The sequence below is a fragment of the Dendrobates tinctorius genome, unplaced genomic scaffold, assembly GCF_039654945.1.
Source record: "Dendrobates tinctorius isolate UK_male_01 unplaced genomic scaffold, ASM3965494v1 ptg000016l, whole genome shotgun sequence".
Taxonomy (NCBI): domain Eukaryota; kingdom Metazoa; phylum Chordata; class Amphibia; order Anura; family Dendrobatidae; genus Dendrobates; species Dendrobates tinctorius.
This window is the reverse complement of record NW_027361684.1, coordinates 20169068-20185843: the sequence shown is the minus strand read 5'-3', so window position 1 is coordinate 20185843 and position 16776 is coordinate 20169068. Positions and strand designations below refer to the sequence as shown.

General features: G+C 42.4%; 1 protein-coding gene across 9 annotated transcripts in view; it reads left to right on the top strand.

Annotated features, from left to right (window-relative positions):
* Positions 1-16776, top strand: part of LOC141080387 (uncharacterized) — a 382167-nt gene that overhangs the window by 155958 nt on the left and 209433 nt on the right. Inside the window, exons 1-5 of one of the 9 annotated variants that reach the window (XM_073565558.1) lie at positions 1568-1807; positions 7192-7367; positions 8780-8969; positions 12376-12477; positions 13981-14162. The exons of the other annotated variants lie outside the window; for them this stretch is intronic. Coding sequence (XP_073421659.1) covers positions 1685-1807; positions 7192-7367; positions 8780-8969; positions 12376-12477; positions 13981-14162 — 773 coding nt within the window. The 5' untranslated portion in view covers positions 1568-1684. Of the gene's footprint in view, positions 1-1567; positions 1808-7191; positions 7368-8779; positions 8970-12375; positions 12478-13980; positions 14163-16776 lie in introns of those variants that run through there. 9 annotated transcript variants of the gene reach the window in all.

Here is a 16776-nt window from a genome sequence, read left to right as displayed (position 1 = left end):
TGCAGCCTATTCTAAACCCTAGCCTGTGCACAGAAGAGGTTAACACTCACAATAGCGTTGGTATCTCAGTCCAATCCCGGGGGCCCTGCAGCTTTGTTGTGTGATAACCTCAAAAAGAGGAAAAAATCCTCCAAAGAATTCAGATACAAACCAGACAGGCCTAAATGCATCTGCACTAATACACCAGTGCAGAAGAAATAATCTGCATGTGGCAGTGTTCACACAGGGAATGCAGGGCTTCTGGTTCACAACCTCTTAGTAACACCATACAGGGGGGCTGCCCAGTGCCAACTAGAATGCATCCCGTGTGAACAGAGGCCACAAGTTTGCAGAACCATTTGGGCCCAACTGCACCCTGAAAAAAATATAAAAAGTGCACAAAAAACATATCAATATATGTAAGGTATTGGTTGATATTAAGGCCTTAATACGGAAGCTGGCAAACTGTGTGAAAGTTCCTTACACTGGGCAGCATGGTGGCTCAGTGGTTAGCGCCTTGTTCTCCCCCTGTTTGCGTGGGTTTCCGCCGGGCACTCCGGTTTTCTCCCACACTCCAAAGACATACTGATAGGGAATATAGATTGTGAGCCCCACCGAGGACAGTGATGAAAATGTGTGCAAACTGTAAAGGGCTGCGGAATATGTTAGCGCTATATAAAAATAAAGATTATTATTATTATTACTCTCAAAAAGAGGAAAAAATCCTCCAAAAAATTCAGATACAAACCAGACAAGCCTAAATGCATCTGCACTAATACATGGTGCAGAGAACCCAACTAAAATGGCAGCTGCACAGGTGCATAAATACCAAATGAAACAGCCAGCCTACAATCATGGATTGGTCGTGTGGTACACCAGTGCAGAAGAAATAATCTGCATGTGGCAGTCTTCACAGAGGGAATGCAGGGCTTCTGGTTCACAACCTCTTAGTGACACCATATAGGGGGGCTTCCCAGTGCCAACTAGAATGCATCCCGTGTGAACAGAGGCCACAAATTTGCAGAACCATTTGGGCCCATGTGTTTTTTGTGCACTTTTTATATTTTTTCAGGGTGCAGTTGGGCCCAAATTGTTCTGCAAACATGTTGCCTCTGTTCACACGGGATGCATTCTAGTTGGCACTGGGCAGCCCCCCTATATGGTGTTACTAAGAGGTTGTGAACCAGAAGCCCTGCATTCCCTGTGTGAACATTGCCACATGTGGATTATTTCTTCTGCACTGGTGTACCACACGGCCAATCCCTGATTGTAGGCTGGCTGTTTCATTTGGTATTTATGCACCTGTGCAGCTGCCATTTTACTTTGGTCCGCTGCACCCTGTATTAGTGCAGATGCATTTAGGCCTGTCTGGTTTGCCCCTGCAGCTTTGTAAGATGATGCGCACTTATTCCTGGAAGCTCTGTGCAACGTGGACTTTTTCTTGTGTGCAGGTCCAGTGATGCTCCTAGAAACAGTGGATTCACTCCTCTGGATTCCTTTCTTGTCTTTTCTTTGTGGCTCCTCATGGCAACATAGGAAAGCCACCTTGTTTTCCACAGAAGAATTTACAAAGTCTTTCGTTCACAGCTCAGGCACGTGTCGTTCCTGCAGAAATCTCGGCTCTCTCCTCACACACAGAAAAGCAGCCCCCCCTCTCCAGTCTGGCAGAAGAAACCAAACAGTATTTACAGCAAGGAAGCACAGAATGTCCCACTGCTCTAACCAAGGGATTTTCTGTCTCTTAAGTTGTCTGCTTGTCTCTACGGTCCATAGCAACGCCACCCCCTTACACAAGTACCACGGAGGATCAGACTCTACGCCAGGCCAGGTCAGCTTGAAACTTTTTGCTTAACTCTAGTTAGTACATAATGGCCCAATTCATCATTACATTATGGGCTCGATTCTGCTGCTTGATGAGGAGATGTGCTGGGATCAAATGCATGAGCATTTCATTCATGAATCAGGAGCATTGGAGGAGTGGCATACACTTCTGCATGCACCTCATCTCAAATCCTGCTCCTGTTTCTACTGGACTAAGATTCATAGCGTAGCGAAACCTTCATGAAGTTGACTAGCAGCAGACTCCTTGCACCCTTTCCACCCCAGCTCAGCCCACTTTGTTGTAGCTGGGTGAAAATGGTGTGAGAACAGCAAAGACTGGAGCTCAGTGCAGAGGAAATGGGAGCGAGGCGAGTATGTAGTTTTGTCATACTGTATATATTGAGGCTATGTGTGGCTCATACTGTATATATGGGACTGTGTTCACTTGTATATGGGGGGACTATGTGTAGGATCATACTGTATATAGGGAGCTGTGTGTGTGATCATACTGTATATTGGGGGCTGTGTGTGATCATACTGTATATAGGGGGCTGTGTGTGGGATCATACTGTATGTAGAGTTCTGTGTGTGGGATCACATACTGAATAGAGGGGGCAGTGTTTGGGATCTTACTGTATATAGGGGCTGTGTGTGGGATCGTACTGTATGTAGGGGCTGTGTGTGGGATCATAGTGTACACAGGAGGGCAGTGTGTGGGATCATACTGTATATAGACAGGCTGTTAGTGAGATCATATTGTATATAGGGGCTGTGTGTGGGATCATACTATATATTGGGGGCTGTGTGTTAAGTGATACTATTAATATAAAATTATTATAATTAATATATTATTAATAGTGAGCTAATTAATGTCAGCCTCCATGCTCCCTGCTTACCGCTTTATGTCCCGTGATATGGAATATGGGACTAGTTTATGGAATGCGAGTGCCGCTTTTTCTGGCATCTTATTCTGCTATATAAGCTGAGCCCCACCATATTCCTATATGAAGTGATACAAGAGGTCTCTGTGCACACTGGTTTAGCTGATTAGTGTGGTGTCACTCTTTTGGAGTTGTAAAAAGCTATTAGTTTATGTATTTCTATCACATATACAAAAAATTTTTTGTGTGCCAACCTCCTAGGACTGGTTCCCAAAGCCATGCACAATTCTTATAAAAAGACTGTATTTGTTAAGCTGCACAAACTAAGACTGTCACATGACTCGAACGTCACTTGTCATTGTGCAGCTAAACAAACGGATGAAAAATCACTGCTGTCTGAATGAGCCCTAAGGTGGTTTATAGTTAGGAGTATGTGAGATGTAGATGACTGTAGGATTCTAGAGGCCCCGTCCCATACACATTGGAATTTTGTCCAAATTGCCGAGCTCGGTAGACAGTCTAATATGTATGGAGGTCGTCCCAACTCTCCACCGACAGGCAGAGAAGATAAACATCCAGCATGTCTGATTTCGGACTGCTGATCCTTTTGTTCTTGGCTGCATAAGCTACCACCAGAGGAGACGACACAGAAGCACAAACCAGAACAAGCGTTCCCGAGTGTGGAGTAGTAAGGAGAGACTGCTGCTGGCCAAACCATCGGCTCAGTCATCATTCAGTTGACAGCTATCAATTTATCTATTATGTAAGGGACCCCCTAAGCTTGAACCTAGAAATGGTGTTCCCAAATTCTTTTTACCATTGGATATTTTCTACCTTTTAGTGTTTTCCTGCCACTTTGAATCAGCTCTGCTGAAATAGGTAGAGCCGGAATGGGGCCGGGTGAGGGAAAGGTGCGTGATCATGACCCCCTGTCAAATTCATCAAGAGTGCCAGTTCCAGTCACTGACTGAAATAGCAATTCTGGTGCAGCACGCAGTGGCATGTGCCACTTAATGAATTTAGCGCCTTCTACTCCAGCAAAAACTGTGTGGTGCGAGTGTTCACTATGCCAGTCTTGATTAATCGTCCCCCATGTGTTTGAGAAGAACAGTCCACTATTCAGACAGCCACTCGCCTCTCCTTCTCTTCATCCTTGTTGGCACATGATCAGTGGCAGCTGTAGCCCCTGACTAGATGCAGCAGCGAAGTGCTGACCAGGCCAGGATAGTGTAGGGGGACCCATTCGGCGGGACATAGTAATCATGGGAGATCTAAAAACAATTTTTTGCATCACAGTTTTGCTACACATTTAACACAAAAAAGGAGTGTGTAACCCGTTTAACTTTCCAGTTCTCTTTAATGGTGCATAGTACTGTATATACCCAAGGTCACTACACACATAATAACCCTATGGAATATAGATGTCACTATAACGTACAGTTTGGGGCAGCCTAACTATATACATAACTAGCTGAAGAACCCGGCGCTGCCCGGGCATAGTAACTAACTGTGGTTAGTTATAACAAATTATAATTATCCTCCATCCCATAGTCCCTTGCCCATATACCCATCATACATATCCTCCATCCCATAGTCCCATGCCCATATACCATCATACATATCCTCCATCCCATAGGCCCGTGCCCATATACCCATCATACATATCCTCCATCCCATAGTTCCATGCCCATATACCCGTCATACATATCCTCCATCCCATAGTCCCTTGCCCATATACCCATCATACATATCCTCCATCCCATAGTCCCATGCCCATATACCATCATACATATCCACCATCCCATAGGCCTGTGCCCATATACCCATCATACATATCCACCATCCCATAGTCCCATGCCCATATACCCGTCATACATATCCTCCATCCCATAGTCCCATGCCCATATACCCATCATACATATCCTCCATCCCATAGTCCCATGCCCATATACCCATCATACATATCCTCCATCCCATAGTTCCATGCCCATATACCATCATACATATCCACCATCCCATAGGCCCGTGCTCATATACCCATCATACATATTCTGCATCCCATAGTCCCATGCCGCATCATACATATTCTCCATCCCATAGTCGAGTGCCAATATACCCATCACACATCCTCCAACCCATAGTCCCGTGCCCATATACCCATCATACATATCCTCCATCCCATAGTCCCGTGCCCATATACCCATCATACATATCCTCCATCCCATAGTTCCATGCCCATATACCATCATACATATCCACCATCCCATAGGCCCGTGCTCATATACCCATCATTCATATCCTCCATCCCATATTCCCATGCCCATATACCCATCATACATATTCTGCATCCCATAGTCCCATGCCCCATCATACATATCCTCCATCCCATAGTCGAGTGCCAATATACCCATCACACATCCTCCAACCCATAGTCCCGTGCCCATAAACCCATTATGACATCATCATCACTATGACAACCGTTATGACATAACCGTCACCATTGCAACTTATTAAGTCATCGTCACCATGGCAACCATTATGACATCATCGTCACCATGGCAACAGTTGTGACATCATCTTCGCCATTGCAATCTATTATGACATCATAATGAGGGGCGGGGCTTGATACACATAACCCAATGGAATGCCGCAGTGGTGTCACAATGAAGGCTTACAGCGTGTACGAAGGTCACAGATTCTGATGAAACAAGTCACCAAACCTTATAACGCTTACACAGGTAATATATGTATATATCCACAGAGCGCAACTTTATTTGTTAGTTATGTATGGATATGGCTACTCTTAGTATGCACCTGTTCACACCAGTTTTCTGTTTGGAAGTGATGATCAGTCTTTTGATATTATTAGGAAACTTTCTCTGGGGAAAAATGAACAGCTGAACTATAGTTGTGAAATCCTACAATAAGCTCTCGGCCTGATTCACGGTGCGGCTGCAGTTTAGTTAATGGTCAGGAGAGTGTAACGGTAACACCCCAGTTGAGAATCCTTTGGGCCATCGGCCACCACATGTGCACATGGTTTTGGCTGCATATGGCAGTTGCCTAAAATTCAATCTTTTCCGACACGTGACCTTTAATTTAATATGTAGATTTTAGCCTTGATAAAAATGAACTTTGGGAAAAAGCATTTTTATCTTTCATGATATGTTGTAAACTCAGACCAGGCAGTCTAATGATGGGCCAGATTTAACAACCAGCATTTATCACTATGACACATTTTACAACTGTTTTGTCAAAAAAATTAGCATTGACACAGAGACCCAATTATTTTTTATTTCTCTTTATTTGAGCAGAGAATAATACAATTAGTAATAAAAAAATAATAATCACATTCCACATGATTCTCCCACAACACTTAATGTGTTACACTTGATTGACAGAAATATATATATTGTGCTATTTATCCCAACCATTGTGAACTGTGTATCAGTTGTACTATCAGAGCCATGAGCTCATGTACCCACATAGTACCACCAGCTCGGCTGTCCATGCACATACATGGTACATACATGGTACATACTAACAACTTGATGAATTCTCTGCTGTGGTATAAAGATCAAGGTAACAGAGAGAATCAGCTGTGTTGAAATCCAACTACCTGATCCTTCTCTCTCCAGACATCTGATATCAGGAGAGAATGAAGAAATCCCCTACGCATTGGTAGTTTCACCTGACTGTAAAGGAGTTGTCCCCTACCGGTCACCCCCTTATAAATGGGTCATGAGAAGTAACAAAAAAATTATAGTAACCCCTTGGACTGCTGCTCCTCCTCCATGGTCAGAGTTGCTTTCCCCATTGTTTTCTGTGATCAACATCCATCAGAGGCGTGACATGAGTGCTGCAGACAATCAGTGGCCGTTGATTGGCTGCAGCATTCACATTTTGTCAAGAGTATAAAGAAATAGTATTTTTTTCAGCTTGGTTTGGATAAAAGCCCCCGTACACATGAAACAGCCGATCGTTCGGCCATCAGCTATCTCTCCCGAGTTCACCATACACAGGAACGTTCAGCTCCGTAGATCTCTTCTGTGTTCTTTATGAGAGAATGAATGCCAGACTCCTCTGATGGTGGCTTAAAAAATAAAAGGATCAGTTGTTGGAAATCTGACATGTCGGATCCTTCTTTTCCGACATCATCGTAGGAATATCAATTCCAATTGTCACTCGGAGTAGATGGTTTTTGTGTCTAGGCAAGAAAAAGACTTACAAGTGAGGGCCAGACTTTTCTGTTGTTGTTTGTCATCATCTTCTGTGAGGACTTGGAAGTTCCCAATACACATTAGGCGGGTTCAGCCAACATTAGTCTAATATGTTTGTGGGCCTTAAATATGAGCATTGCAGCTGTTCAGCGCTCAGTGATTGGCTGCATCACTCACGAGAAGTCCGTTTTATGTTGGTCCCACCAGACCGGCGGAGGACGCAGTGTTGATTCTTTAAGTTTTTTTCTTATGCAAATTGATAACAACTCCTATATTCATTTCATATCCAGCATTCAAAGATACAAATGGAGAAGAAGCTCAACTGGCACTTACCAAGCCTTGGTAAGAATAAAGATGCCGAACCCACAGAAAGGGATTTAAAAATATTAGAAGAACATTATAGAGTGGCTGAGATCATGAAAGCGTCCTTCAGAAAGCAGACAGAACATCATCTTCTTAGTCAGCAGTAAGTTTGATTGTCTCCGTTTCACAGACTTTGTAGATCAATTCTATATATAATTTCTTCTTCTGAGATTAGACACTTTTGTGGGAATTTGGATAACAGTGATATCTCTATGGAGCCAGATATGTCACATGTGACATCATTTAAGTCAGTTTCTGGAGAGAATATAGTAAATCTTTTTGGGATGTTGAAGGCCTCTCCTTTCCCACTAAAACCCCAAAATTTTGTCATCAGATTTGAAAAGTTGATGGGGTAGAACAAAATCATAAAATGTGCACATTTGCTTAAAAAAAAACTTTTTCACCAGAAAAGTGTTATCTAACATTAAGCCCTTATTAAAATTCCCCAATTGTTTTAAATAGGGGAATAATCTTCAGTCTCAAGAACAATGCTAGATTTTGATGAAATCTGGAAATGCGCCTCAATATCAGGTCCTTCTCATGTATTGTACTATTATAGAAGAGTTGTCTCATTAAGACAACCATTTAAGAAAAATGAGCTGATCCTGGCCTCTCGAATTTCCAGAGGTGAGGTCTGGTGTGATCCTAAAGAGAACATCTAGGAGACATATAGCATTACATTCTGCTCATTCAAATAAACTTGCCAATGATATTGATGGATGACTGGACTTCTGTTCTTGGTCACAGAGTCCCAGGCAGGTACGGACTGGGGCTGAAATTCAGCCCTGACATTTGAAAACACATAGGCCCATGTTGTCCTCGTCCCCAAGCACCAGATGGGATATATTACTAATCTTACCCTGTGTGGAGGAAAGCAAGATTTACTACAAGACTAATATTTCTAATGATACCTCTGTCACAACTCTTAACAGTATGGGTGTCTTGAGAAAACTGATTCTGTTAACAACATAGCAGACAAGGTGGCCCACCACCAGTCAGGCTCTTCTGGCATTTGCCAGATGGCCAGTCCGGCCCTGGTCCCAGGTGAGAACCACCTTCTATTGCATCCATATGACTGATGGGGATGGCAGGTCATATAACATAGTAAGAGAACACTCAGTTCCCCACGCCAATACTTCCATGGTCTCCACCAGGTTAGGTACTTTTTGAAGACAAGGGAAGCGTGACTGCAGTGATTGGCTGGGTCTCTATACTTCCTGCTCTGTATGGACAGACATGTCTACTGCAATCAGTGATTAGCCGCAGCATCACATGACAGACACTGTTGGCATCCAACTGTCCCAATTGGCTACAATGGGGTCACTAGACTTGGATTGTAGTGTCTGCCCCCAGAAATAAATAGCCCATCATTCTGCACTCTTGTTTCTGCCGTCTTTATAAGGAATCTGTGATGCATGATGCAGACAAAGCCTCTGACTCCGATGTGAACCGAGCATCAGTCATCACATATAACAGTATATTTATACAAATGACCAAAACATTGTATTATTATAGAACTGAAATAAATCTGCTGAAGGAGCAACAGAAAGCAATGGAACTTTCCAAATTGTGCAGAGGATCTCAGCAATGTATTCTGAAAGATCAAGAGAGCGCCAAAAAGCTTTGTGAACTGGCAGAAGCGCAAGACCAACATAACCGTCTTGTAGAAGAGCAGAAGAAACTGATAAGTGACCTGAACATGAAGGTAGTGTGTGCTATTGTTTATTACCGTAATGGAAACCTGTCATGAGGATCATGCTGCCCGAACCACAGACTCAGACGCCGACTGCGCGATTGCAGCCAATTATGGTTTTGTCTAAAATGTTGCGGTAATTCAGATTATACACACTTTAAAAAGTCATCCAAGGACTGTGACTCAACTGACTAAACCAATATGGACCCTGGCCACCTTCGCCCTCCCCAGTCTCTTTGAATGACAAGTGGAATAGGGAGCAGGTGGCTGGAAACTTGCCATGGACTAGTCAGTCAAGATCCATAGAGGCCGAGTCATCACAGTCACAAAAATTTGTAAAAAGTGTTGAAAAGTCACAAAAATGTTGCGCAAGTTTTCACGTCACTTTGAATCAGCCATGCCAAAATTGGAGGAGCTGAGGAGCCAGGATGGTATTGGCAACACCCTCCCGCCCAATTCATCAAAAATGCCCTCATTTCTGGCGCGGCACACAGAGGCACATGTCACTGAGAAGAAGCGCTAAATTCATTAAGGGGCATTGTCCTCTTCATGAATAAGTCTCCTTTTGTGTTCCACCATGATCGGCGTTTTGTGAGCGAGTGCTATGCTTGATGAATCAGTCCCATAGTCACTGCCGGCTTTTAATTCCGAGTGTATTCGGAAACACTGCAGCGTTTTGGAGTAAAACATACCTGGCTGTAATTGTGCAGTCGGTATCTGATTCATGATCAATATGATGATCTCATGACAATAACTAGCTGTACACAGAATGACCACATACCATAACAGTAACCATTTCCTATGAAAGCTGACATGTGCCTAAAATGATGCAAAATGTTTGAAACTGTGTACATGTACAGTGACATGTAAAAGTTTGGGCACCCCTGGTCACATTTACTATTAACATGAACAGTTAAGCAAGCTGTATATGAAATAATCTCTAAAAGGCCTAATGTTAAAGATTACACATTTCCTTTGCATTTTAGGCAAAAAAATACATTGTCATTTTTTTACCTTTTAAAAGGGAAATGCAAAAGTTTAGGCACCCGTGGAGATGTGTGTGCTCAAATAACTTTGACCAAGGTTTCAGACCTTAATTAGCTTGTTAGGGTTATGGCTTGTTTGCTATCATCGTTAGGAAAGGGCAGGTGATTCAAGTTTCCCATCTTTATAAAAACCCAACCTCCTCTAACCTTGTGCCAAAAACAGCAGCCATGGGTCCTTCTACGCAGCTGCCTAGTACTCTGAAAATGGTGGAGGCCCACAAAGCAGGAGAAGGCTATAAGAAGATAACAAAGCGTTTTTAAGTTGCCCTTTGCTCAGTTCAAAATGTTATTAAACATAACATGAACAGGAACTACATTTGCCAGCACATGCACATTTCTGTTTTTCGGCTTTGCCCACAGTTGAGCAAAGTGTATTGCGCAGGCGCGAAACGTAATATTTCTGAGCAGGCGCAAGATGTCACACGGCGCAAGAGGTGTTATCCATGCAGTAGGACAGCGAGCAACAGCCAATGGGAGTGATGTAGAGTCCCCAAACCACGCCCTTTGGACCGGATTGAGAAGATTACCATACAGAGCGGGAGACATTAAAAAACATTTTCATGAGTATACAAGGGGAGTCAGGGGGTTCTGTAAGGATGTAGGGAATGCATATCAGACACTGAATAGGGCGATATTTTTAGCTACTAAATCACAAAACTGGTGACAGATACCCTTTAAGAAATGGCAGTTAACAGGAGTAGTGGAGGTTAGGATAAGGTCTGGAAGACCAAGCTAAATCAAATCAGGCAAATCAGATCCCCGTTTGACTGCAAAAGGCCTTTGAAATATATATCAGAATCTGGAGTTGTGGTACTTTGTTCTACCTTTCTGAGACAGCGGCACAAATATGAACTTCATGGAAGAGTCATCAGAAGAAAACCTCTCCTGCGTCCTCACCATAAGTATGCAAAAGAACATCTAAGCAAGCCTGATGCATTTTGGAAACCAGTCCTGTGGACCGGTTAAAATAGTACTTTTTGGCCTGATCAAAGATATGTGTGGAAAAAAAGGCACAGAAATTCAGGAAAATAACATCTCACCAGCCATTAAGCATGGGGTGGATCAATCATGCTTTGGGGCTGTATTGTAGCCAATAGCACAGTGAACATTTCATGGATAGAGGGAAAAATGGATTAAATGAAATTTCAACAAATTCTAGATCATAACATCATCTGTAAAAAAAAAACTGAAGTTGAAAAGAGGATGGCCTCTACCAATGGATAATGATCCTAAACACACATCAAAAGGCGCAAGAGACTACCTCAAAAGGCGCAAGCTGACAGTTTTACAATTGCCCTCACAGTCCCCGGATCTGAACATCAATGAAAATCTGTGGCTAGACCTCAAAATAGCAGTGCATGCAGGACGACCCAGGAATCTCACAGAACTGGAAGAATTTTCCAAGGAAGAATGGATGAAAATCCCTCAAACAAGAATTGAAAGACTCTTGGCTGGCTACAAAATACGTTTACCAACTGTGATACTTGCAAAAGGGGGTGCTACTAGGTAGTAGCCATGCAGGGAACTAAAACTTTTGCATCAGCCCGTTTTCCACTTTGTAATTTTAAAATGTAAAATGTGAAAATATATATATATTTGCCTGAAATACAATGTGTCATCTTTAACTTTAGCCCTTTTAGAGATCATTTCATCTCCAACTTGCTTAATTGTTCACAATAACAGTAATTTTGATCAGGGGTGCCCAAACTTATACATGTCACAGCAAACGTAACACACATAGATACAGAACACATTACAAGCAAGCAAAACACTGTTTTGAGGCAGGCCAAAGATCATATAACTAGTGTACCTGATTATCGGCCCATCTAAACAGGCTCCTGATCACCCAACGAATGATCAAAACACTCGTTTGTTATTTACAATGAATTTTAGGTAAACTGTAAAATTACTGTTTTGGGCATCATACCATGCTGTGCAAACAGGACATGTGCTACTTTTCTAATGATGTTATACTGTATGTACACAGAACGATCAAACTATTGTTCTGTTCATGTAGAAGTGTGGTCTAAACAGGCTACTAAGTGACCAATTGGCCTGCATCAGCTGATCAGCGGTCGTTTAACGGCTGCGTTCGGCATGCGTCAATGTGCCCACATTCTGCAGGAAGGGAGTTTTTAGGGGCAGATACTGGACACCGAAACATTGCAGCAGTAAGGCTATAATGGATGGACGGGAGGCTACAAGAAGCTTTACATGAACAGTGGAAGGAGAGGGCACATTAATATAAAAGAGAATGTGCCCTCTTTCCCCAATGAACACACTTTGCTTTGGCAAATGTCTCTGGCACGTGTCACCTTTATTTAACAACCAAATGCGACATGTTAACTCTAATTTACGATAATTTATTACAGATAAAGGAAAAAGAAGAAGAAATTGTACAACAGAAAAAGGCAATGTCCAACACTAAAACTTCACAAGGACGTACTATGCAGCTGGAAAATGAACTGCAACACGTATGTATCCCTTCTCTTCTCACACTGTACTCCCAGCATATGGTCTGCTCTGCCTACACCAAGGTCTGTCTGGCAATCCCATAACCTCTGCAACCCTTGTCTATATATAGCATAGCTGGGAAGGACAGGGTTAAATCCCAGCTCTGCAGTGTCTGTTTAGATACACCTGTGGGGTTTTGCTTGAAAAAAGGAAGTAGCTTCATGGAGTGTCAGTCTTCTGAGGGAGGCTCAGTCTGCTGGGTGAAGCAGAGTCAAGCGTGCTGCTGGTGAGTGATAAGCCAAAATGTGAACTGTAGCTGAGAGAGACCGAAACTTCATTGTCTGTGTGAATGCTACCTAACTCCTAATGGTTAATGCCTACCAGAGAGAGTGAATCCCAATAATATAGTGTTTAATGTAGTCTAAATATTTTACGCTCTAGATAGGGCTTTAATGGACATAGCTAAAGTGTAGGCCCGGACATCACAGGGATTTAAAGGAGGAGGCAAGAAAAAGGTTAATAGCTATTTCAGCTAGGAAAGGATTAATAGTTATTTTTGTATATCCACAAAAGAAAGTTAGGGAGCGTGGGGTTTGAGTTTAGGTCGCTTGGGATGGGATTCTGTTTAGGAACGCATAGGAAGTTATGTGAAAGGGGGTGGGGGTATCTGAGGTACCTTAAAATGAAAAGGAGGAACTGTGGATCTTCATCTTACCTTGTGGATCGAGGAACAGTGAACCATCAGTCCTTATGTTATGCCCCTTTTCTTCTGCTATCATATAAATTCTTGCGGTAATGTGATGGTCTTTGGTTGTTTAATATCATGTCATAGCAGCAGGAGATGAAGAGGTCAAGGATGGCCTTGGGTAATGGAGATAGCATTACATAGATATGTTGACCCTTCATTATTGAGTTATGGTTTAGTTCCTGCTGGGACGGTTCCCAGGGAACAGAAATTAGTAGAGCTGACAGCACCATGACATTAGTTAACCCTGAGTTGAAGCTCTGTGACTTAGTATTTATTCTGGTGCTGTCCATTGGTGTCAGGCCATCCAGTATCTCCTCAGAAAAGAAATTGCATTTATGATGTATGTCGCATGTGCTGTGGCTATTTCTTTCCATGTCCCCCAGTGTTATGTATTAATTGTTAAAGCTATGTTAACGCTAGTTCTATGAAGTCACATTACAAGTCCATACGGAAAAGAGTACCAGATTCCGCTATCCCACATCTAGGAACATGGCAGAAAAATGGACACTGCACAGTATACCATTTTTTACAATGGGAGCTAAAGGCTTATGTATTGCACTATATGCCATATGTTTGATGCTGTTGTCAGAGGTGTACAATGTATGTGATGTATCTGGAAAGCTCCTCTAACAGAAGCAAATTAAGAAATGCGGATAGAGTTTAAGGACAGCAAACTCAACGATATATGGGAAAAACCTTACTTTTGAGACCAAACTTTTGGTTATTCATAAAGTGTGAACAATCAATTAGAATATTGTGATGTATCTTAACACAGGTTACTCAAAGTTTTAATGTGATCAAAACTGAAAATGAAAAACTCAAGGAGAGTATTAACCATCTGCGCTTCAAGAAAGCAAAATATCAGTACCTGATTGATAAAATGCACCAGAAGATTACCCATCAGAAGGCCCTCACCGAGAAAATGCACGAGAGGATCACGTCCATGCATAATGAAAAGTAAGTGACCTCTATCTGCTAAAAAAAGAGCATGGACAGCACCTCCAAAAAATCATACAATGATCTAATGCCGCTAGGTTCTTAGCTTAACATGCTGATCAGACTGTATGGCGCCCACTGCCACGTCACGGCGACCCTTAGTGAGTACTACGTTTTATCGCCTTAAAGGAGCGGAGTTGTGCGCTAACCACCATCACAGCGACAATGCACCAGCAGGGCGGGTGGCCTGGTGTCTCACAGTGCTCATGATGGAAAATGGAAAAGACAAAAGACACATAGCGCGAGCTCATGTGTAAGATCTTAAAAAGAATTGTTGTTCGTAACACTGTCTTTATAAGAGTTATCCTGAGCTGGAGTTTCTCTAAGGCCCCCTTCACATGTATGTGTTTCCGGTACATGTGGCATCCATTTTCATACTTACCGGAGACACGTATCCACATGTACCCATTATAACCTATGTGGCTGCTCACATCCGTGTTACGCACATGCAGACATGTCCATTTTGTACTGGCAGCTCAGATGACATAGACCAATAAAAGTCTATGGGTCCATGTGACATGTACTGGAATAGAATGCAGAATTGAAATGACTGTTTTTTATGTGTTAAAGATGTGCAAAGATAATAGATAGATAGATAGATATCCGTCATATGTATAATTTCATATCCCCATGAAACATAAAATTGCACCCTTTAGTGCCTTGCATGTAGTGTTTATTGTACAGCTTTGTATTAACCTAATAAATAATTAAATAAATGGGAAAAAAAACACTTTGGGTAAAGCAGTCAGCTTTGAGCTGATATTTTCAGGCTAGGAACGTCCATGATTCTTGATTCCTTCCCTGCCTAAAAATACTGTCACACATCCACCCCAGAAGTGGCGCATCACATGAGATACTCCAATTTTGGCGTTTTGCCTTCGTCTTGGCTCTTCCTGACTCTCTGGTGGCAATCAGGGTAATGGGGCTTGTTGTTGATATCAGCTGTGAATTGTCCAAAAACACAGCTGACATCAAGCCCTGGTGTTAGCAATGGAGAGTTGTCTATCAGACACCCCCATTACTAACCCAGGAATTAAAAAGAAACAAAAAATAAATACTTTATTTAAATAAACACTCCGACACTTTCCCTGGTTCACCATTTTATTACATTTTTTAAAAAATCCCACGCGGTGCAACGTAGTCCACCAAATCAGACATAGTTCAGCGAAGAGAAACCTGAAAAGAACATATACACAAAACACAGAGAAATAAAACAGAGACACTGTCACTCATTCACCCTCACAGGAGAATGTTACTGACATCACCACTCTTCAGAATCACCGGGTCTCGCACAACACTGCGTACCTAGAAGTGGACGTTTGCAAAGCCTATGGAGCGTCAGAACGAGGATACATAGGTTTGTACGGAGGATTCACTGGACTTCATTGGACTCGCTTGGACTACGTCAGACTTGCATGGGAACATTTTTTTTAAAGTGTTGAACCAGGGAAAATGTCTCGGAGTGTTTATTTCCATAAAGAATTTTTTTGTGTGTGTTTCCTTTTTTCCTGGGTCAGTAATGGGGGTGTATGATAGACACCTCTCCATTACCAGCACCATGTTTTCATGTCAGGTGTGTTTTTGGACAATTCTCACCTGACAACAACCCCAAGCACCATTAGCCCAATTTCCAATGCACCAGGGCATCGGGAAGAGTCAAGGCGAACCACCAGAAATAGGGCATCTCATGTGATGCTCCACTTTTGGGGCGGTTGTGGCTGATATTTTTAGACTGAGGAGGGACCAATAACTATGGACCTTTCCAGCCTGATAATAAAAGCTCTTTGCTGTCTGCTTTACATTTGCTGGCTATCAAAAATGGGGGGACCCCACGTTGTTTTTATATATTTATTAGGTTAATACAAAACTGTACAATGAACTCCATATGCAAAGCACTAAAGGATTCAATTTGATAATTTGTTGTGGGATTGTGAAATTATATATCTGATGGATATATATATATTTTTCTATCAATCTATTTATCTGTTTATCTATCTGTTTATCTATTTAGTATCTATCTATTATCTTTACACATTTTTAACACATAAAACACAATAATTTCCAGAATGCATTTTATTCCGGTACATGTCACACAGATGGCATACGGACAGGACCCGGATGGTACACAAGTACACATGGATGGCACATGGATGGCACACAAGTACATATGGCCAACAGAAAACCACCCAGAAAGTAAAAACGGATTGTCTCTTGCTATGTTTGTTTAAGTAGACAAGTGAAGGGGGCCTTACACAGTATGGAGACCGCTGCTCTGGGTCTAATTCCGATTTGTCCATGTTGATACGATGAATAATTGAATGGATAGTGGAAAGGGGAATAACATTACTTGCACTGATAGCCTTGAAAAATAGCCTGGACTCCATTGGTAGCTTTTCTGTGCCCATGGGTTTTGCAGACTAGCGCAGACTCCATGGTCATGAAGCCTTCAACCTGGAGTGTGCACCACTGTGCAAAACCTTTGAGAACAGGAAAGCTATCCACCAAGTCTGGGCTATTTTCCCAGGTGAACAGCACTAGTAATCTTGATCCCCTTTCAACTTTGTATTTCTGAACT